This window comes from Labrus bergylta, chromosome 9 (assembly GCF_963930695.1).
Source record: "Labrus bergylta chromosome 9, fLabBer1.1, whole genome shotgun sequence".
NCBI classification, from domain to species: domain Eukaryota; kingdom Metazoa; phylum Chordata; class Actinopteri; order Labriformes; family Labridae; genus Labrus; species Labrus bergylta.
In genome coordinates, this window is record NC_089203.1 from 5,007,421 (window position 1) to 5,030,760 (window position 23,340).

Genomic DNA, 23,340 nt, shown 5'->3' on the forward strand with positions numbered 1-23,340 from the left:
CAAGACATTTCCAGCGCTGTGAGTCCACGTTCCCTACCCCAGGGGAGGGCCATGACACAAAAGTGCACATACAAAGGGAGCATCTCTCTTCCCCTCTCTGTTTCTCTCCCACCCCTTTTCTCTCTCTCACCCACACACTTTCTCTATTTAGCTCACACTTAAAAAGGCTGCCTAAAGATAGAAGCAAGAAGATGAACAGGAGCCAGCGAGTGTCATGGCAACAACGTGCGGCGGCTCACAAACACTATTTAGACCAGCAAGAAGAAGTTATAATAAAAGCCTTTGGGCAGTTGTATCACCCCTTTAAAGACACAGTTTACTAAATTTCAGTGCAGTGACGTGCCGGTACAGAAAGCTGGGGGCTCACAATTCCACAGTTGAATAGGCAGCCTCTCGTGAAAATGGACTGCATATTGTACCAGAAATGTTGTAGTAAATTCTCAGGGACTCCATGCTAATAGTCTGAATATGTTTTGCTAAAGAAAATGTTACCCCTGTCAACATAGCTACACAGCGCTGTGCACACTCACACATTCTCAAATGGTATTAAATACTTCTCTCATTATTCTCTCCCACTGGTGATTAACATTCATTTAAAAATAAGAATCTGTGAAACATCATGCATGATGACCCACACTCAATGAAAGCTTGTGTGCTAAACGTTGCAGGTTATTCTGGCCAGGCTCGATTGAAGTTATAATAATCAAATCATCATGCATTCAGTGTTCATCCCTGTGCATTTACGCACAGTTCTGTAGGTGTGTAGATGCTGGACTCGGCCGCAGAAATGTTCAATTCCTTGTCAGGATGTTTCAGAGAAACTCTGCATCTCCTTTCACAAAATCCCCCTGAGGCCACTTGCACATCAAAGCGCCGATTCTGCAATGCCTAGTTTCTCTTGCTGCGTAGTATAACTCTATCGTATTCTGAAGCTTATTTTACACAGCTGACAAAGGCACATTATACATATAGGTGTACTGTTGTTCCTCTTTCTGCTGTAAAATACAGGCTTTGTCTGAACGTGTGCTCTTCAGATTATTATTATTTTTTAAATGTTAGGAGCTCAATTCAAGATGACTAATGGCCTGAGAGGAGTGGATGACATTAGGACACGTGGCCACCATCCTCATGGCTCTTTGTCACCTGATGAGACAGTGACCAGTGCTGTGTAATCTCCACATTATCAGTATTAGTAAAGGCTTATTCTACTACTCTATTATACATCCAATTATCTCATGTCATATACAGAAAGCATCAGCATGATGGATGTGTCTGTGTGAGAATGTTTTAATAAGCTCCTATGAATTATATAGAGGTAACAGGGTTTATCTTTCTATAAAAATCTGAACATATTGTGATATTGATATGCCAAACTGAAGGCCTTGAAATAGAGCCTGACAGAAGGAGTAAGAGTAAAATAAATGATTGAATCACTTTGTGTTAATGTGTGTGTGTGTGTTTATGAGGATATATGTTGGACTCACAATGTTGACCTGCAGTGGTTCTGAACCAGGTCTCAACAGCCTCCTCCTCCTGCAGCTACCAGAGCCTCCCGACCGCAGACGCACAGACGACGACGACTGACCAATGACTGGGGGGCACACACATGCAGACAGATGGGCAAACGTCAGATCAATTTAATAAACACAAGTTAATCAACAGTCTGCATAATAATTTAGAAAATATGCAAAAAGGTACCTGACTGGGGCAGAAGCAACGCCAGGGCTGTGAGAGTGCTTGGTGGCAGCGGCAGGGAGCGGCACCGCTGGAGAGATGCCCTGAGTGGGGGCTCTAACGGTGACACACCCGGGGGGCGAGCCAAAGCCTATAGGGTACTGGATAGTTAGGGCATCTCCTATATTCCATACAGAGTTACTTTGATGCACACACACACACAAAAAAATGAAATTCACACATTCCCCTGTCCTTCGCTTTAACAAAAAAAAAAAAATCCTTTACTGCCCTGTCCCCCTTTCTTGCTGTGAATTAAACTATTTCACATTCAGCAAGTCTATTCTGGTGCAGTGGTCAGTGTGCATGCCCCGCAGCAAACCATGAGAGACTATACATCATGCCAACCGGGCGGTCTCTCAGGTTAAAATGAACTGACTCTGAGTTCGGGCAATGAGAAGTAGAGCTTATGGAAGCAATGAGGCAGAAAATTGGCCACAGAGAAAGGCTGGGAGTGAGGGAGAGAGAAAGAGAAGCCACAAAGAAAGAAAGAGAAAGACAGAGAGTGAAATGGAGAAAAAGAGAAAGAGAAGGAGAGAGAGAGGGGGAGGTGAGCTGAGGGAAAAGCAGTATCCAGAAATACAGGCCTCTATAAATGGGGCAGAGCATGCATGCATTGTTGCAGCTAACAGTGAATGTTGTATAAATACTGGGTGAGCACCGGACTGCCCGCCAAAGCCTGCGGTTTGGTGTTTGATTCATTATGGGCTCAGGCTGTATTTATCAGTGAGTTTGTGAATACTACTGGCAAGATTCAGCATTATAATTTGACATATTTATGTCAGTTGACACACACAGTTTTTATTTGCTCAGAATATTTTGATATTTATGTGACTCTCATGCCTGTGTTAGTCATTACACATCTTACTCTGTGGTGCAGCTCCATGGACTGCATCTCTCTTGTAACACTGGTCTCTATGACAGAGCAAGGCCTGGGGCGAGCCACCGTCCTTCTCTGCCCTGGAGAGTGTTGCATTGTGGTAGCGGGCCTGCGTCTCCGCCGGCATAGCGATCCAACCTCACTGTAATGGCTGTAGAGTTCTCGGTCGGGGTTGGGCCTCCAGAGGTCCAGTACGGCTGAGGCCGGGCGGGGACGAGGGCGCAGAGGCCTTTGAGGTACAGAGGTCTTCTCTGTGCTAGAGTGGGACCCTGCTGGGCACGGCTGTCTCACACTGGAGCCTGTCTTGCTGGCAATCTGCTCACACAGCTGTGATTGGCACAGATACTCAGCAGTTTGGCCCACATAAAAGTGCAACAATGCATTTCTTGTGTTGGGAATTGGGAGGAATGTCTCTATAGACTCAACAAATACACACCAAAATGCTTTTAAAGAGACTGCCAAGAGCTCCTGCTCCAAATTGCAATGCATCAGTGATTAGACCCAAGATTCAAGACTGCCCCCTTAATGGCAGTTAAATTTAAGAGAAGCAAAACAATAAACAGGTAGATTTAATGTGTAAACAGTTGGTGATGTGGGAGAAGGGTTTTCCTAGAATCATCCCATCTGTTAAGTTATTATAGGACTGCACTTTTAACACCGTTCCCACAACACAGATTTCCACAGCTCATGCCCTTGCATAATAAACCCCCATGAAAACTGTGCTGAGTATTGAGATGTCACATCTCATTTTGTCATTAGGGGTTTGGGCTAACATGTCCTGACTCTTTGGTGTGACTAGAAGGGAGATGACTAATGTTTCCACTGGAGTGAGGAGGGAAGGGTGCTGTCATGAAGTGCAGACGTCACAGAGCTCTGGGGCTGCTGAAGCCACACACAGTCAGCTTTTATGGGAAGTAGTGTTTCCTAGTATGATACACAAGGCCGGCTAGCAGGAAAGGACTAACTCCTCTAAGTGTATTGTTATACAGCCCTGTAGCTGCTGACTGTTTCCTCTTCTCTCCAACAGATGGGGCAAAAGGACAACTGTAGAATAGGTGCCCAAATTCATGTCCTCACAGGCTGGTTGGCGTCTTGAATGTTTTTGTTTCTGCCTGACAGTTAACGAACCACACCTAGGGCTCATATAATGAGGAAATAAGGAAACGCTCTCGGTACCATTTACACTCTGGTTGATAGTTGATGGTTTTAAGAAGCAAAAGCATGACCATGGTTAAAACTGTTACATAAATGAAGTTTGGAGCGTTTATGCAGTAATTACATGATGCATGCCTTTGGCAATGTTAATGATGTGGAAAAAAGCCTGCAATGGAATGTAGTTATGGCATTAATGTGGGACACATTATACATAAAAAAAGTTATCTCAAAATATAATTCACTAGCTGGTTTTGATCGTAGCTTATTTTGTATTTAAAGTCACATACCTTAAATATTTCCTCTGTGGAATCTGATGCAGGTATGCTATTGGTTGTGCTCTCTTTATCACCTTGTTGTGATTGGACGTTCACTTCCTGTCTCTGGTGGGAGCCAGGTGGAGCATCCCTGGAATCTTGCTCATTTCCTGGCTGTCTCTCTACCTTTTCCTCCTTACAGACACCGTTTAATGTTGCACTTTCAACCTCTGCTTCTTCTTTAGTCTCTGTGTTTGGACCTGATTGGGAGATATGATTCTCTACTATCGTTGTGGCTGTATAATTTGTGTCACTGTCTGTATGTTTGTCTGTGCACTCAGAACTCTTAAGGCCATTGACAGCTCGTGATCCTGGACCTGCCCTAAAGGCTCTCAAGACCACCTTAGGGGATCCTTCCCCTGCCACAGGTGCTGGAGCCTCCTTGTCCCAGCTACTGGAGTGTGAGGATTTAGCGGTCACTGGTGATGATGGAATAGGCTGGCATTTTGGAAGTCCTTCACTGTGTAGTGTCAGGGACACACTATGAATATTTTCCACTGTGCGTTGTGTGGCCCGAGGGGAGCTCATCTGACTACTTTCTCCCTCTGGAGGAGAAAAGGAGTGTGACGTTGTCCGCCATTTTCTGGCTGTCTCTGCTACACTGTTAAAAAACTTGAACAGACCCCCAAAGTGTCCCTTAGTGTCAGAGTGTTTTGCGCGTGGAGGTTGGAAGTCTCTGACACTCTCAAAGTCCACAGAACCATAGTCTGAGTCCAAGGTTTTATCCAAAGATGGAAGCTCAGAGTCAAAACTCCTCTCTGAGTAGACGGGATTGGTCTTCCCTAAAAGGGAAATCCTCCTCAGGTAACTCCACACATCCTTGTTCCTCCTTCCTCTGCCCTGCCGGGTGCTTGGGCTACATTGAGCACTAGGTTCTTCACATACTGCAGCTATTTTGTTACAGTTTGTTGAATTGTTGAGGCTTCTTTTGGTATAGCAAACCCGTTCTGATGGTTTACAACCATTCTGAGTCACAGCCTCTCCCACTACAGTGGGTTGGTGGCTGTCTAATGGAGTGAGATCAAGCTCTTCAAACGAGCAGTCAAATTCTGCTGTGTAGCCGGCATAAGAGTGTCTCTTGCCACGGTGTTTCAGGGTGCCCCTGCTGGACTGCTGAGGGGTGCCAAAGTCTCGGCAGAAAGATTCCTCATCCACCAAGGAGCTGCCGAACTTGGAAGTGGACAGTTTCCCTGTCTTTCCTCTAAACACAGAGGGAGATTTAAGCTTCTTGAAGGACCGAACTTTGTCAGCAAACGAGAGTTTAGGGAGGGAAGCCTCCCCAGGCAGGATCATGGAGTGGGGTCTTCGCTCCAGCTCTGAGACAGCTCTTTTTCGGTTCAAGATCTTCCAGATGCCCCCTGTGGCACGGGGCCTCCGGTTGACCTCCTGTCTTTCCTTGACAGGGGTCTGAGAAGAGGCAGCTTGGGTCTCTCCCTGCCCCTCTTCAGGCCCTTGCCCAGTCTCCTGAATATAAACACTGCTGGTCTTATTCTCCACATCCAGAGAAACATTAAACACTCGGTTGACAAACCCATTAGGGTTGTTGCTCTCAAGGGCAGGGTTGTCTGTCTGCTCCATCCTCTCTCATTCTACAGTGTCAGCTATCAGCTCCAATGGACATCATGTCTCCAGCTCTTCTCTCTTAAATACCTGGAGGAACAAAACCACATTTCAGAAGTTTAACATTAAACTGGCTGCCTTATCTTTTCATGTCATGTTTATTCTGTCTTTAACCTGCTTGGCCTGTCTGTAAATATAGTCCATGAATATCAAAACACATCATGTCAAACATTCTGAAGAGACGGTCAGATTGATTATCTCTACACATGGGCTCAAATAAATACAAAAGAAGAGATTATTTATGTCACTTAAACAAAATAAAATCCTGAAGGTGTTGGATATATTTGGATGATTCTCAAACTAGGGCTTTTCATAGCAGAGTCAACAGTCACTCGACGCCCCCTCCCCCCCACCCCCATATTTGGTCCACATTATCCAAAGTAATTATTTGAGACACAGTCCCTCATCCACCATTTAAACCAGGAGGCTGTGTTACCATGGAAACACTCACTACAGGAGATGTCAGGTTATTTCAGGCCCGTGACATCATCATCACAGCTCCCGATAAACGTCTTAGGAAGAGGATGCTCGACAAGTGCTCCACTACAAGCCTACATGTTAATTACCTCCTTAATATAATCCCTTTAATATATGGAAACCCTGTGTTTTAATTGGGGCCTCCGGCACACATCTTTGTTGTTACATGAGGTCACCACCGAAGATGTGTTACAATTAAACTGGCCGTGCCAATCTGATTTGCAAGCTTTTTATAGATTAGCTTTAAGATGCTATATAAAGACAATTAAAACAGGCAACTCTGTCACTCTCATTATTTAAGGAAATCATGTGGAAAAAAAAAGTATTTAAAAAAACTATATGATACCCTACTTTAAACTAGCAGGTAGGCTACTTATTTTAACATTTAGGCTAAAGGTAGAATTTCATGTAGCCTATTTTTTTACTCATTTTATTCTTATCTAGGAGTTCTGACAAGCTAATGTCATTTTTAATCTGTAAAGTAAATAAAGTTCACACTAACAAACATTGAAAACTGTTCTTTTAGTTTCATATATTTGCTTCAAACCTTCAGGTTGTCATCTTGTGTAGCTCTCCAGGTATCTACTGTCCATTAAAGCTAACAGAGAGTAGGCTATAGGCTACTCTGTTGGGCTGGTGTCAGAAAGTTGTGTCAATTGTTAAAGGCTAAATATGGCGTCATTAATGTGACATTAATGTTACAGCTGTTTCATTCACCACATTTCTTTGCGAGCTTACCTGGTTGACATTAACTTAAACAGAAATATCCGTCCATAAATAGTGTAGGCTACTCCTATTATTAACAGAATACACTTTCATATGAAGTTATACCCGCGAAAAATAAATATTATTTTCATTAAAGCTGTTGAGGCTAACTTAACTTACCTCTAGAAGACTTTCCCCGTTTCCAAAGACATCGTCGTTTCTGTCCTTTTAAGTCAACAAAAAAAACTCCGCATTCACCACCGCCTGGACTTATCCACTGGACTTCACGGGCTTAACTTTGTATCCATGAGCAAGGCTGAGTTGAAGACAGCGACTTCCTTGACCACCTCGTTGTGTTTGGTGGGTTTTTTTGCCTCTAAACTTCGTCAGCTATCATCAAACTGAGAGAAACTCCCCGAGTTAGCGACATACCGGTGAACTCTTGCCCTGCGAACTTCTGCAGACGCCGACACTCTGATTTGTGATAAAGCTCTCACGCAGACAGAGTAGCACACACACCAACACACCCTCTGCACACACACACACACACACACACACACACAGGACGCAGCCTACTACACACACGTAGCTACTTGAATAGACTCAAACTCATACATGTGATAAATATCAAGTTTAGATGGGTTTTCATTTTAAGCCAAAGGCTGAAGCTTAATTTATATTAAAGGGGTTTACTTGTTAGGCTACTTTTAATCCTGTTTTTATCCTTTGGCTCCTTCATATTCAAAACATATTTTTCCTATCCAATATAGCCATTTCTTGATGAATTAATCGTTTTTTTTATGAGTGCAATTTTAAGAGGCACTTGTGATTTCTAAGAGAACATCAGGGAAAATAAGTGATTGACTGAACTCTGGTCTCATAGCTGATCCTCCTTTGGGATTTGCGTTGAATGTGAAAATCCTTCCATTGAAATGACACAATGGGGAGAGGGAGCTCAGGGGGGGAAACTGGAGGAATTCACAAAAAAACTAAACAGCTCCAGAGCTCCATGGCCGTGAAAGAGGAGATGTGTGGAAGAACCGGGCCTAAATTTAAACATTTCCTCTTTGTCCTGTTTTGGTCCCATTGTCATCGCATGGCGTTTCTCCCTTCTGCACAGGAAGGAGTGGATCTGACATCAACGCTCTCAGGCTGACAATGCCAGGAAGTCTGTCTGACCGTATGTAAATATCTCTATGCATCCATGCTTCCCTTCGGTTGCCCGAGGAGCCGCTCTCCTCTGTGCGGCCCTCTCCCTGAGGTGGCTTCAAGCACTTGAGGGTGTAGTAGCAGTGGTAGCGACACGGTGATTTACATGCTACACTTCCTCCATAAGTCATCCGCAGCTGTCACTGCGATTTACAGCAACCTCATCTTCAAATGACCTTTCCTCTGATGAAGCATCTTTACAGCATTTACGGCTCTTCACCTAACAGCCCCTTTCATTTACATACATACAGGAAAATGTGTGTCTATTACAGATTTGTTTTTTGTACTGCTTTTTCTTGGTCATTCTGTCTTTTTTCTTCTTAGTTTTAAGTGTTTGTTGTTCTCCTTCACTCCGGTTCCCTTACTTCATCCCTCCCTCCCCCTGACTTACTCACTTCCTCACAACCCCAAGCAGTTTTCCTGTTGTCCCCCTCCCGTCACAAAAGACATCCTGGCTCAAACAGGCCAAATGCTTTAGCTCAGAATCGGCTTGTACTGACAAATAACTAAGCTTGTGTGAAAATAAATGCATCCTTAGAGTAGCCTATTTTGTATGGACTACAGAAAGCATGAGGGGGGGGGAAAAGAAAAGAAAGAAAGCGATGAATAGAGGCAGACAGAAGTTCATTTTTGTTGACGCTTGGCTGGCTGTGTACATTACAAGCCCGTTTACTTTGTTGTGCGTTTATCTCGAGTGTTGAGCACTCTTTGAAATGATGTCATTGGCCTCTCGTTTCCAGAACAATCGACCTCTTCCTCCTCTTCCTATGACACGGTCCCCGCTGGTTGGTTTGGTGGAGATTACAGGAGACAAACACTTGCTGCGTTTCGGGCCCAGCTGTAATTATTTCAGCAGTCTTTGTCAAAGCTGCTGAGTGAAAACAGGCTGCCGTGAAAAAAAGCTGGCCAGACAGGGAGGGCGAGGAGGAGGGGTGTTGTAGATATGTTGTGATATCAAATGAAAGGCTTACTAAAGCCTGGGAACAGGATTCAGGAGGTGTTGCTCATGTGAGTACAGCTGGGAGTTCAGACACATTTTGTTTTCAAGGCAGGTGTTTAGGATCTTTTTTGTATTTGTGTGATACTACTGTGTGTTTCCTTAGATGGACAGATTGCTGACATGTGCATATGACACTGGGAGCGTGGTTTGCACTATCCATACTTGTGATACATATACTGGCACACACATACACACACACACACACGCACACACACACACACACACACACACACACACACACACACACACACACACACACACACACACACACACACACACACACACACACACACACACACACACACACACACACACACACACACACACACACAGACAGATTAACACTCAGGCCCACTTTTGGTATAAAATATGCCCAGGTAGTGGTGCCTTCAGTGGTTGAGGAGAGTTTGAATTACACTGGCATTCCTGACATTCCCTCTGCACTGACCTGCATACTTCCCTGGCCTGGCTGCACATGGCACCAAAGACACACACACACACACACAGACACACACAAACCCATCCTAGCAGCTCGCAGACACTTTCATCTTAACTGCATTCACTTTGGGGATAATCAATCACTGTGGCTTCTCACACTCACAGACACACAACACAGATATGTACCAGCTCACATGGCACACACATGGACCCCGAACTGGAATGTTAATGTGCGGAAAGGTCGGACCGTTGTTGGTGATGGGAAGATCTCATAAACAGCTTGTGTTGCAGCCTTCTTAGACACAACGAGAAGCAGAGAGAGGGACACAGAGGGAAAGAAAGAATTAGATGGACCGGACAGGGGGAGTGAGTGTGTAAGCGTTGTGTGTGTGTGTGTGTGTGTGTGTGTGTGTGTGTGTGTGTGTGTGTGTGTGTGTATTTGGAGTTTTCAACAGGGGACTTTCAGCCATTATCAGGATGAATCTGAAAACAGGAAGGGGGGTTCCATTAAACAAGACGAGCGGAAGACGACCACCGTTCTACTTCCTGTTTAAGAGCAAGGGAGGAAACAGCAGATTTTTTAGGAATTCAAATCAGAATCAACACTCCGGAAAGAACATCTTAGTATCCCATGGAAGACTCCTGTTTTGACAAAAATGTAAATCATTTTTTGGTTCACTTCTGTGTAGTTGCTGTCCGTCAAAAACATCGCATAGAGCAGTTCTCAGTTTTCCTTTTTGAGCAAAAGCTGCTTTCAAAAGTCAAAAGTGTGATGAGGCAGATGTTTATCCCAGTTTTGTGTGTCTGTGTGACTCTTTATCTGGCTCTGTGTCTTGCTGCACAGGCCTTGGGCTGAACTGGACTTGGCTGTGTTTTTTGGGTCAGCAGCAGTGAGAGAAAAGCAGTCTGGCACATAAAAAGACATCATTTGTGCTCATCTGGCTACTTCAGGGAACAAAGTTTGTGATTGGGAAAACACAGGGGACAGAGTGATAAAGGGAGAGCTGGTATTCAGCGGAGGAGGGATATTTAACTGAGGGGAGAAAACCATGCAGATCTTCTTCACAATATGTCAGTGTTGTTGAGCAAAGGGAATGGTTGAGATTTAATGCAAAATATTACACAATTTAAGAAGACAATACGACTTCACACTCGTTTCATGATTAGTCACTGATAAAGTTTGTTTAGCACTCCCTGCTTTATCTCCTTGATGAATGCTTGTTGACCTCTGACCCCACCATTGTCTCTGGTCAGTGTCCTCTACATTAGCCAGGCTGCGAAAAGTCACAGCAGCCTGGACTGAACTAGAGATGGAGCAGTAACAGCATTATAAGACCTATCAACTATCACAGCATATAATCCCTTCCCCTTCCCCTCACTATCTCTCTGTCCTTGCTACAGCATCTTAAACATGTCCTAGTTAGAGGCGGAGGGATATGCATGCAGAGTGCGCATCCCTCTTCCAAATCCTTTTCTGCATGTCCTCATCTTGTAAATGTATATAACGCTTGTTTTATTAAATCATGAAAAATATCAATGTATGATTCACAACATTAGAATCAATATTTCTCCAAACTCCTCTATAGTCCTGGAGAGTTCTGATAAATGGTTAAAAAGAGTATCCTACAGTGAAATGACCAGATATCTAGGGCTGGGCGATATGACCTCAAGTCAACATCTCCATTAATTGAACATTTGACCTCGATTACGATTAATGAATTATTATTTCGTTTTTGTTTTTTTGCTCTCATAGTTCACTGACGAGGTCTCTACTGTAAATATACTCAACTATTAAAGCTGGGATATGTTTTCTAATGAAAGAGTTCATATCTGATGAACTATTTTGTGGTTATTTATTGAATATTTCAAACAGAAATCAAAGCATCACTTGAAATGAAAACAACACATTTTAGTTTTAAAGTAGAAATGTACTTCTCTAAAAAACTTGCATTTCTTTCAAACATTTTTTCCGCAGTGTTTACATTTGACTTCTTTTTGTTCATTGTCGTCTTCCCTAAAGACAAAACGTGTCCAAATGACAGACATTGCTTCCATGCTGCTAATTGGACGTGTCGTCGACTCTGCTCTGTAAATAATCGAAGTGGGCAAGATTACGTCGATTAGAGGTTCTGAATGTCGGTTTCGACTAGTTTTTTGATGAATTGCCCATCCATATAGATGTCTGAGTTAAGAAATGTGGATATACAATATAAATCCTAATAGATGTTTAACCAAATTATCATGAGTGCTTTTGTTTTATCTTGTGGTATGGTAACCATTTACTACACAACAAAAATCGTCTTTGCTGTTTTGTTAAAACAGCCAGTAAAATAATCTGCACACGGCAGTTTTCCTTGTCAGATATCTGGAACAGACAAAGTGTGAGGAAAGCAAAGTGAAGCTCTGACAGACCTCTCTTGGAGGGATTTGTTCTTCTCTCCTCTGGTCGGAGGTCCAGGCTGCACAGGGCTAACACCAAGTATTTGTATGTATCTCATGCAATTAATGTTCTTAATGTTCTTTAAACCATGACTGCACTTTCAAGCAGCACTAGAGCACTTTATTGATATTGCTATGTGACATTTTTATTTTCCTTGGTTGTATTCCATCACCTTGTGTTGTGCTGTCCTATGTCTTTTTATCGGTTGTGTTTTTGTCCTCTGCTGTAAATCAAATTTCCCTTCCAGAGACGATAAAGGTCTGAACTGAACTGAAACAATTAAGAAGCATGGTCTCTTAACAAACCGCCTGCTGACATTCAATAGGGGGTTACTCTGCACATGATCATTCAGGAAACACTCCCTTTATAGATTATTTTAAATCATTAGTGTTCAAACAGTTCTAAAAGGGTTCAGCTGCAGGTCACATTTATTAATGTGTAAATATCCTGCCTCCAGATCATTAATGGGTGATTATGCACGCAACAGACAAGTATAAGTAAACATCTGTTGGAGATAAATTCAAACTGTGAGGGATAACATTTTAAAGAGTAACCAAATGATTTGAGATACATAAATCTATTATCAATGTTTGCTTGTGTGAAATAGTTTAGGAGAGGAGGGAGGACAAATGGATGAATAAGCAAAAAATGTACCTTTTTATGGTAAATAACATTTAATCTTTACATCTTACAAATCTGCAATGTAGCATAGTTATTGAAGTGTTTGTTTTTAAGATTAATGTTTTGGCCTTATGCTTTTATTCTGATAGGACAGTGGACGGAGTTGGAAATCGGGGGAGAGAGAGAGGAATGACATCGCAGGAAGGGAGCGAAAAATCGGACTCAAACCTGGGACACCTGCTTGGAGGACCAAAACCGCTAGGCATCAGCGCCCCTATTAAAGTGTTTTTGACCACTTAATGATAATACCTTTAATCTCCTTGAAGTGTGTTCACCCTCTGTCAGGCTTCAGGATACACTTCACATACTTTGTTATGTATCATTTATAGTTCTTTATGCATGTCATTATTTTCCTCTGCTTGTGGACCCCTGTAAGCCATCCACACAAGCCTGCACTCTTCAAACACACACATACACCCTTAGATCCTCTCTCTGTACGGGTGATGTAACACCAGTGTAGAAGTTGTTAGACCTGTCTTCAACCCAAAAAGCAGAAATCCACTCGAGTGAGGAGAGACATCTAGTGGAACCAACTGAGACTGTCTCTACTTTACTTGAAGGCAGGGAATAGCTTTATTTTCACATTAAAAATTTAATGCATTAAAAAGAAAAAATACAAAGGATAAATTACAGAGACGACCACATCCCACTGAAATAAGCTGCCTCTCTTTATATAAATACTTTATAGATTGTGTTTGGAACGTACTATGCGTCATTCGCAGTTGAGGGTTTCCACCACATGATGGCACTCTGGCTCTTTCAGAGGACACACTGCGCAGGCATCTTAACAGAGAAACAGGGGATTACAACACAATCTTTTATTATAAAAAATTAGATAGAGCGTACATTTGAGAATATTTTCTATTTCAGGGGTAATACCACACTGGCAAATCCATGTTTCAGGGGAATCAAACTGATAGAGTGAAACCGGAGGAATTGATCTAAAGTGATGAAATGAAATTGACCAATTTTGCCATGAGATTTTTAATTAACTGCAAGAGTTCCAGAGTTCAGTTCATTCCCTCATTGAATTATTGGATGCTGTTAGATAGGTTCAATAAGAAACTGCTACTAAAACTGATTAAGGGCGGTGATTGTGCTCTGCACCTGAATATAGGCCCAGTATTAAGGCTCCCTTCAGCTGCAGGTTCACTCCTCCGTAATGAATGTGTAGTTACATGTGCAGAAATCCCAAAGAAACAGCAAGTCATATGTGTAACCAGGATTCCTCTCCATTGGGATTCAGCCTTAAGCCATGTGTCAATCAATGGATCACGGTCATACTGCTGGAGCTGTGACCGCAGATACATTTTTTTTGGAGAAGATGCGCCTCAGGCTTAAAAGTAATTTGGTGTGAAAGTAAAGTATTACACCTCGGAGATGTGGCTAGCATTAAAGTTAGATGTGATTAAAGCTACAGGCATCGATTGGATCTCTGTTACAAGGTACCAGGCTTCAGGATGTTCTGCAGAAAAAGGGGGAATCACTGTGTTCAATTCCATGATTTTCCACTTTAACACTGTGAGATATTTTCATTTGCTTTACACATTTGCAAAGGCTTGGTCAATGATGAATGAATGGATGAATAAATAACAGCATGATTGCACACAATCTCTTGCCAATTTCATAAAATCCAAGGATGCTTAATTGATGCAAGTAAAGTACTGGCTTAGTTTAAATTAAAAGCTACAAGTCAGGTGGAACTTCTCTCATTTATTATTCAGTGAAGCACATCGTCCTTGCTTAAAGGCCTTAAGAGGAAAGATAAGAGGCTTTTTAATCTGTGTATGGGAGACATACGTCTGTCTCCGCTCTCACTTCCAATCAGTCAAGAACGACGGGGTGAAATCCGCAGAGACAATGTGAATTAGTGTTTATGTGTCCCATATGTTTTTATCCACCTCCTCCAGACGTACCTTCATTTATTCATGTATGCGTGCCTGTATATAGAGTACAGACAATGTGAGGAGGGAGAAAGAGGTATTCTATTTATTAGGGGGAAAAACCCACTGAAGAGGTGAGAGCTCAGCACTCGGAGCTGAAGCCACTTTTGCTTTCATGTTAGCAGCTGTCCAAGCCCAAAATGGCCAATTACCATCATTTCTCTGCTGGTGGTGGTAATGTTAGGGAGCTAGTCAGATGGAGAGAGAGAGAGAGAGAGAGAGAGAGAGAGAGAGGTGGGAGAGAGAGAGGAGTGCACAGGGAACCAAGAGCAGATGAGGTATCAGCAGCCGAGATAAGCTGGGAAATAAAACCATATTTCCACAGCGTGGAAATCAGACAACATCCACCATGACAGAAGGTGAATCCATCATCTGCAAAGGAAATAGATTCAATTAGATGGGTTCTTCTGATGTGGGAATATACACTGAGATTGTTTTTATGGTAATAATGATAGTAATTGCAACATCTCTGACTCCTTTCACATTGATTATGCAGTGTATATAAGCACTGAAACTCATACTGACGTCGGATATACACACGAACACAAATATACATGGGAACAGGAAGAAAGAAAGATTAAAAAAAAAAAAGCAAGATGAAAAAAAAGAGACAAACGATTGTGTGGTATCTGTGCATATTCAAGTCGGTATGCCTGCATGTGTTATTATTATTATTGAGAGCGAGATGAAGACCAAGTTTCCTCCAGAGACTCCTCAACTGATCTGTGCCTCGGCGGCTCAGTCTGATCTTTGCCAGGAGGTAAACGCTGTTAGAGCTTGAAAGATAGCACGCGCACTATTTCTTATGGGAAACATATGATATTCACTTAGAAGCAGCGTGATGTTTTTTATAACGCTTAATCACAGTCCAAAAAGCTAATCAAAGTGTGTCAATCAAAGACACCAACTATGAATGCTTAAGAAGTAGAAACATCCCCCACCATCTCGTTTTCATAGGAAAACGTCGCTTTACAGTGGACGACCGCAGCGGCCTGGCGGATTCCGAGACGCAACAAACCGTTTGTGAAAGAGGTGACATTTCTCAGTGAGGTCAGATGAAAGATTGCCTCACGTCTTTTCATCAGGATTGATAATGCAGCGCAGAGTATTACACGTGGGTGACTTTGGTTGCTACTGAAAAGGAATATAGAGTCTGTTTTCTGACCTTTCATTCGACCGGCTAGACCTCACCAGCAGATTGACATCAATATCAGACAGTCTTGTCAGACGGGGGGGAGGAAAGAAGAACACCATTTTGTTGACAGAGTACGATCAGGGAGTGAAAGCAAACAGTGGCAGAGGGGTTTTTAAAACACCTGTACGAGAGAGTGATGATGCTGAGCGTAAAGGGAAAGGCAATGCAGATCTGAGTGCTAATTTCCAAAAAACTAATTAAAAAAAAATCAAACATGTAAAATATATTTTTATTTATATATATATATTGCTGGTGATTTCAAAGAGCAGAAGTTGAAAGGAGCCCATTGCCCTCCATGATCTGGCCTCAAGCCGAGACCATGTTCATTTTAATTTTCAGCTCTCCTCTCACTCAGTTTATTTTTCATTTGATTAATTCTGATGCGTCTCTGCCCAGCCTGTGCTGAAACAATGAGGGTTGCATGTCTCACTGCCTCCATCTGTCCTCCCAGAACATGTCTGGGAACACAACATCACCCGAACACCAGAACGGTTAATCTGCCTTATTTACTTCTCCCAATATGGCTGCTTTGTCACACACATCGTTTGTCCTCCAGGATAAATATTTCCCCAGCATCGGTGCACACTAAATGTTGATTTATCCTCAGCCTGTTAAACTGGCCGATCTGCATATGGCGTGTTTGTGTTTTGTCAGGAAGCATCCACTGTGACAATATATACTATAATTATTATCTAAGTGTGACAGCAGAGCTGGAATCCATTCATCGGCCTGCAGAGACCTGAGTGAGTGTGTGTGTGTGTGTGTGTGTGAACTGAGATGTCATGTTGTCACTGTGTATTGCGGATGTCTCGTCTAACAAAGGGCTGATTTAATAGGAGAACAATTTAATGTTGTCTGCTTTTATTGTAATGAACAAGATCTGGACTCATTTTGCTCTCCTCAAAGGAGAGGAACAAGAGGGGAGTCAGAAAAAGAAAGACACAGATCTGATTCGTCGTCTATTTGTGTTGCTGGAAGAAAGAGAATTTGGATCAGGCCATTTAACTTAATGCTGTCTCTTCTTTGCTAACGGTCTGAATATAATTAGTATTACTAATCAAAACACTTGTGCCCCCCCGTGATGTGTCATATCCCCATGGGCCATTGTAAAATGTCTATTGCTGTGAAGGCCACTCGATTGTTCCCTTTATGTCTCCACTGAATGTACATGAGCACCATCTAATGTATTTCCCATCTACATTGTTTATGTTGCTGTCTTTATGTATTTAGCTAATTATTACTGTATGAATCACCAAACATCATGTACTGTAAATAACACTTTGGTTACCACCTGGATGGATACAAACAAATCAACCAATCCCTACTGGATTGATGCAAATGTGATGAATCAAGAACCAATCATCAGCTGAGGAACTAAATACTAGTGATCAGTAATTTAGTTAATATCTAATACAAATTGATTAAAATGTCTTTACCACTTTGATTATTATCAGAAAACAGAGAAGGTAAAACATACAAAGATGTCTTTGCTTGTTTGTATTTCAAATAATGTCCAAAAGGGGCTTCATCCATTCATTATTTTCATCATGGAATAAACGTTCAAATGATTTTCTTTCTGATTCATTCCATATTTTTCACTCAGGATGTCGGAAAAAAAAAAAGTAGATGATGACATGTCCATGAAACTATCCAACCAACAGTCTGAATCATATTTATATTTCATTCATCATGACTTCATAATTTCAAACTCTGACTTTTTTTATGACTCTTAAGGTCATCAGAATTTTGCTAATTCATTTACCCGCAACTGCCTTGTCAAGCTTTCAAAATGAGATTTTTAATTGTTATTCAGACAATTGGATAACTCTCGTCTCTGGGGTCTCTGTGTTATTATTGGAAATTAAACAGACTTTGTTTTTTTTGTTTTTTTCTAGAAAATGTGAGAATAAGAGGTAACAGCTTGAATGAATTGCTCATGTTTACATGCTGAGGTGCTCAAGCTGACATTACTAACATGCAAATGTTAAAGGAGTAAAACTTTGATTTAATGAATCATCTTGTGTTTAACATCAGAGGATGCTTGCCTTTGCAGATTTCTGGCAAAAGTCAGGACAATCCATCCAGTTGCTGTTGAGATATTACATTATTATATAACACATACTGTTACCACTGTAGCTATAAATCTGTCTTGTGCATTGTTGTTGTTGCTGCTTTGTTTGACCCTGTCCTTCTTCCTCCATCTCCCTCTATCCCGCTGTCCAAGCCCAGCACAGTTTCAGCAGATGGCTGTTCATCATGAGTCTGGTTTGTTGCCCAAGTTTTCTGCCTCTTAAAGGAAGTTTGTTTCTTGCCACTGTAACTTTGTGAAATGTTGCTTAGTGCTCATGAGGATGGCAGTAGCTCAGTCTGTAGGGACTTTGGGTTGGAAACCGGAGAGTTGCTGGTTCAGGTCCCGATGCGGACCATAATATGGAAGTTGGTCTGGTAGCTTGAAGGGTGCCAGGGCACTTCCTGAGTACTGCCAAGGTGCACCCAACAACTCAGTGTAGCAGTGTGTAGCAGCCTGACATCTCTCCACTAATGTCCACAGGTCCTGTTTGTGCATGTGTGTGATTCAGACCTACGTGTGTGAGAAGCATGTCTCTCAATAACAGAAAAACTAGAATTTCTCTCAGGGATTAATAAAGTATTTCAAATGAAAATAAAATAAAAATGATGGATTAATGTTACCTGCTTTTTATAAAGTGTCTTGAGAAAACATTTGTTAAGAATTGGCGCGATACAAAGATTGATTGATATTTCACTCTGAACGTCATCCAAAGTAGTGCTGAGCATCACCGACCAGTTAAAAATACTACAGGTACTTTTGTAAAAAAAACAAAACTAAATTGAACCAAAGATGTTGACTGAACCAACATGACTATTCCTATAACAAAACTGTTGTGTGATTGAAAATGAATCCCTTTAAATGTTGGACATGCCTGTGTCTTAATGACGCTAACATTTTTTTCAGCAGTAAGTTTCCTGCTTGAATTCATCTCAGGTGTTCTTGCTGTGGGGAGAAATTGGTAATCTTCAAGCCAACAAAACTTAACAAAGCATCAAAATAAATGTGCAAAAAGGCAGAGCACGATTTAAAACAGGTTATTTGAAATTACAAATATGAAATTATTAATATTAATTAAAGGATTTACGAGGTAATTGAGGGAGAAATACTAGATGCTAACAGTGTTTTTTCTTTCTTTCTGCACCAGCTCATCTCACTGGCTGACACTTGACTAGAAATGTTGGATACTGGCAGAAAAGGAGGGGAATGGTTGTGTGTGCCTTCCCTCAATAAATTACAGCCTGTCATGGATTATAGATTAATTAGTCTGTCCTTACCTGAGAGCAAGGAGTGGAATCCAGTGGTGAAAAGAACAGTTTTACACATCTCTGATTAAATACTGTCAAATTACTTTTGGAAATATGAGCCTGGAGGAAAATTGTAGAAATTGACTTTTGTTTTTACACCGGGAGACTTAATGGAGCCGGAGAAGGGCATGAGGTGTACTGAGCTTGCGCTTCATAAAATAAGAGCAGAGCCATTTCTGTTTAATTTGAATGGTAATGTGATTCTGAAAACTTGAAATCAGAACGAAGGAAAAATACTTGGAACATTTTTTATACATGTGCAGTGATTTGGCTTATGTCAAGTAAAACATAAAGTATGAAGTAGCCTATAGCACCAATAGTATTATATGCACTCCTATAGAATGGGATGTTGCATGTTTACCAAGATTTCCTTTACTGAGGGTCTGAGTTTAATGAGATTATCTCCATCACAATGCAATAATTGATGATGTTCACTATTCAAAAGGCAGATATATATGGCCTTAGTTATAATGTGTGTCCTTGTGATGTTACTTGTTTGTCAGAATAAAAAAAACAAGCAAAGAATGTTCTGTCCATTTCAATCTTACAATGAGCATTTGTGTCTTTGTATAGTGCAGTGTTAATCGGAAAATGGACTGGATGGGTTTATTTCTCATTTTGTGGGTCAGTAGACACTCAGGTTACCCAAATATATGTTCAAAAACACTGAAGAAGTAGATTTTCACAATATGTCCCCTTTAAATCCCTGGTGGCTAAACAAGCAACAATGACAACTATTTTTACAATTAAAATATAGGCTACCATACCCTATACAAACCCCTCATTTCCAACAGAAGAGAGCTAATAAAACTATTGTTCCCCAGGTACAGCTACTAGATGACAACTAATGGTAAGAGATGTAAAATGGTCATGTGGCCTAAAACACAACTTCTATGTGGGTTGATGGTGTGAATATATCTGTAAGGCACTTGTTATTTGCTATAGAGATGATAAAAATGTCTAGCAACATGTGTCCCCTTATTTAAGCATTTATAAAACTCCTAAAATATGACTGCACCAGCTTTAAAGGAGAATATTATACAGATCTGTATATACTGTATATATATATATATACACATACAGATAAAGAAGTAAAGAAGACATCTGTGGTCAGTTGCCGCCATACGCCTGCTAGGTGGAATAGCTAAAAAAAACATTTCTAAACCGAATGTGCAGGTTCCTTTATGGTAATTTCACCTAAAATTGGAGACAAGTCATTGTTGTGTTCCAAGAGCAGGTATTGTCGTGATGCCAAAGAATGAATTTACCTCACTTTGAAAACATTATAATTCATGAGTCACCTTTCGCAGCAGAATCACTGATCATCCTAAAAGCTATTGAGGGATGTAAGCCTGGATCAAAACTGAACAAGACAGTGAGAGTGGTGTGACTAACAATCCCTGGAGAGACGAGAACCTTGATGGCTTTCAGACTCTGCTGCTGTCTGAAAAGGGTTGTTTGGTCCCCTTGTGCCACTATTCATGAAATCCTTCTGGAATAAAAAAACGCAGATCAAACGAACCTTGGTTGCTCCTGCGGCTTGATGATAGAAAATTACATCTAAATAAAAAATGTGGAAACCGAGCACTCTTGGATGTTTTGTCAGCTGTTTATTGTCAGATATGTGCACAGTATGTGACAACTGAGGAGGCAGCATGCATGCATTTGAAATGCAAAAATTAAAAAAAGTTAGCTAATTTGAAAACTCATGAATATTCAGATGTAAAGGTAGGGCAGCCTCACTCTTGAAGATGTTTCAGAGTGTTCCAGCTCAACTCATCTGTCACACACTTTGTACTCTGTGAGAACTCCTCTGGGAGAGGGCTCATATGTTTTGCAAAAAGGCTCCTTTCAACATGAGCTTTTGGCAAGCGATCAGCCCCTTAGCCATCTCAGCTGTGATATGTGTGTTGGAGCCACTGCAGAATAAGAAACCAGTATAAAGGGTTGCAAAATATCATTATTCCTCATTTTGCCAGTCTTCTAAACTCATCAGCACAAGTTCTACCATAGAGGATAGGATGCTCCCACAGCTGCGCTTTGATTATGTACAACATACACTCATTCTGCATGTATGCATAATTCAGCTGCATGTGTGTTTGCGTGCTTACATTTGTATGTGCATGCGTAGGTGTGTGTCCCAGTGAGACAGGATTAAGTGAAGATAGAGTTTTCAGAGTAGAACCGATCTCTTGGAGAGACGGGGGTCTCTGGGCTCTTAGTTCTGAGCCCCACTTCTCTTCCTCAGCGTTTCCCTCCCACTCCTCTCAGCACAGCACAGGGCCTTGGGATGAAACCTGGATACGGCGCAGAGGTCTCAGGGTTGTGGTTCCCATTTAAAATCAGCAGGAATCCGGTTTTTCTACAAGCAGTGAAAAGAGTGAGAAATCTTCTAGTGGATATATAAAAGATACGAGGTATCTTGGAGTGGTGGGTGTCAGACTTGTAAGAAAAAAAAAACAAAGAAAAACTTTTGAGCCCAGCAGACTAGTATTTGAAGGATGAACTGAGACAGCTTGGAGAAAGTCCCTGTCATATTCGAGGCCAGTAAACAACACTGAATACCTGTTCTGTTTATGTTTTTCATCACCCAATGTCCGTGGGAGAGTGGAGGAACTGTTTTCTCCCCCATGTTTTGCGCACAGAGCGAAATTGCAGAGACAAGCAGACATTACCTTGCAAAGTCAAGACCCAACATTTGCGATGTGTATTGACATATCGATTTTCCTTGGCAGCTATTGGCAGACGGAGAAAGGAGGATGGGGCGGTGTGTGCGGGTCCGCGGGAGCTCGCTGAGATCCAGGCAGCATTATGCACACCAAGAGAATGAGGCTTAGCATATATTGAGTGTTTATGCTGCGGAATAGAAAGTGCGGAGCACCTTTGCTTAAACTCACTGACTGTTAAATTGGGCTTAACTAAAAATCCCTCTTACACAAACAGAAAGCGATCCAGGGCTTTCTCTCTCTCGCTCTATCTTTCTTTTCTGCATAAATCTTTTTCATGTGGGTGTTTTTTTTCAAAATTTGTTCTATTTACTTTATTGATGGGCCCTGTTTGCTTTACACTGAAACATACAAATGAACGTGTGTTAAAAAATAGATGAAGAAAGAGGGAGTCTGGGCAATAGATGAAGGATAATGTGTTGAAAGAGGTGATCTAGAGGAGAGTGAAGGATATCCATTGTTTGCCTTCTTAAGGGCAGGGCACACATGGGGGACAGAGCTGGAGTGTATGTGGATTAGAGTGAGGCTCTGTGCTGAATATATAACCAACACAACGACTCCTTTCTCCTCGCTTTCTCCTCACCTCCTGAACAAGGGCCATTACAGCCAAGTGAGAGTGTAAAATATTAACATTCTTAAAGTATTCTTACTGGACACCTCTTTGATGGGAGCGGATAAGAAGAATAACGGATAGCAAGTTTCCAGCTTTAGCAGTGCGCTCACGTTTCTTGCCCGATGTAAAAATGGGTCAAAAGTAGAAATCTTACTTTGGGATGCATTTTTTATGGGCTGGTTTATGAGCAGCGATTGGAAAAGTAGTGCATGTCATAGAATATTTAGATTTGAGACAAAATACGATCCAAATCCAAAAAGGTATGAAACAGAGTACAACAAAGTGTAACCATCGAATCAAAACAAAATGCAACATTTTATACATGAAATCTTCAATAAAGAACCTCTCCCTTCAGGGGAATGGATCAGTGTTTTACTAAACTAGATTCCATATGAATGACATATCAAACAGCATAGATGATCAAACAGCAAAAAATATTTTATGCTAAAGAAATCATTCATGAAGCCATACAGAACACTGCTCCCTCCGCTGATAGATGTGTTATTGTAATGCTTATAGCACGTCTCATGTTTGCAGCATTGACACTGTAGCCACATATATTGTCTCTTAAAAGCTCACGTCCTCCTGTGCCATGCATTTCAATTTGCTCGGCGCTCTTGTTTGCTGGCAATTAAGAGCTTAACCCGGTAAATCATCGCTTCAGCTGCATGGAGCACGCAGATGGCATGAATAATAAGGAACACGGACCAATTATTTCAAATTGCTACTATTCTTTATTTTTCTACAATGTCCCAATGTCCAAACTGCATAAATTAGTGCACACATTTCACAGTATAACAAGGGGCAAACAGCACATTTCCACGAAACCCACCCCCTC

At 41.5% G+C, this 23,340-nt stretch overlaps 1 protein-coding gene across 3 annotated transcripts in view; it reads right to left on the reverse strand.

Annotated features, from left to right (window-relative positions):
* Window positions 1-7,364, reverse strand: part of LOC109981043 (rho guanine nucleotide exchange factor 9) — a 44,109-nt gene extending 36,745 nt beyond the window's left edge. For 2 of the 3 annotated variants that reach the window (XM_065958797.1, XM_065958796.1), the window contains exons 1-5: window positions 7,063-7,364; window positions 4,054-5,730; window positions 2,600-2,938; window positions 1,699-1,825; window positions 1,485-1,591 (exon numbers count right to left, since the gene is read on the reverse strand). In XM_065958797.1, the coding sequence (XP_065814869.1) occupies window positions 1,485-1,591; window positions 1,699-1,825; window positions 2,600-2,938; window positions 4,054-5,658 (2,178 nt within the window). In that variant the 5' untranslated portion in view covers window positions 5,659-5,730; window positions 7,063-7,364. The remainder of the gene's footprint in view (window positions 1-1,484; window positions 1,592-1,698; window positions 1,826-2,599; window positions 2,939-4,053; window positions 5,731-7,062) is intronic. The other variant, XM_065958798.1, reaches the window with a different exon arrangement.
* Window positions 7,365-23,340: the final 15,976 nt, after the last annotated feature.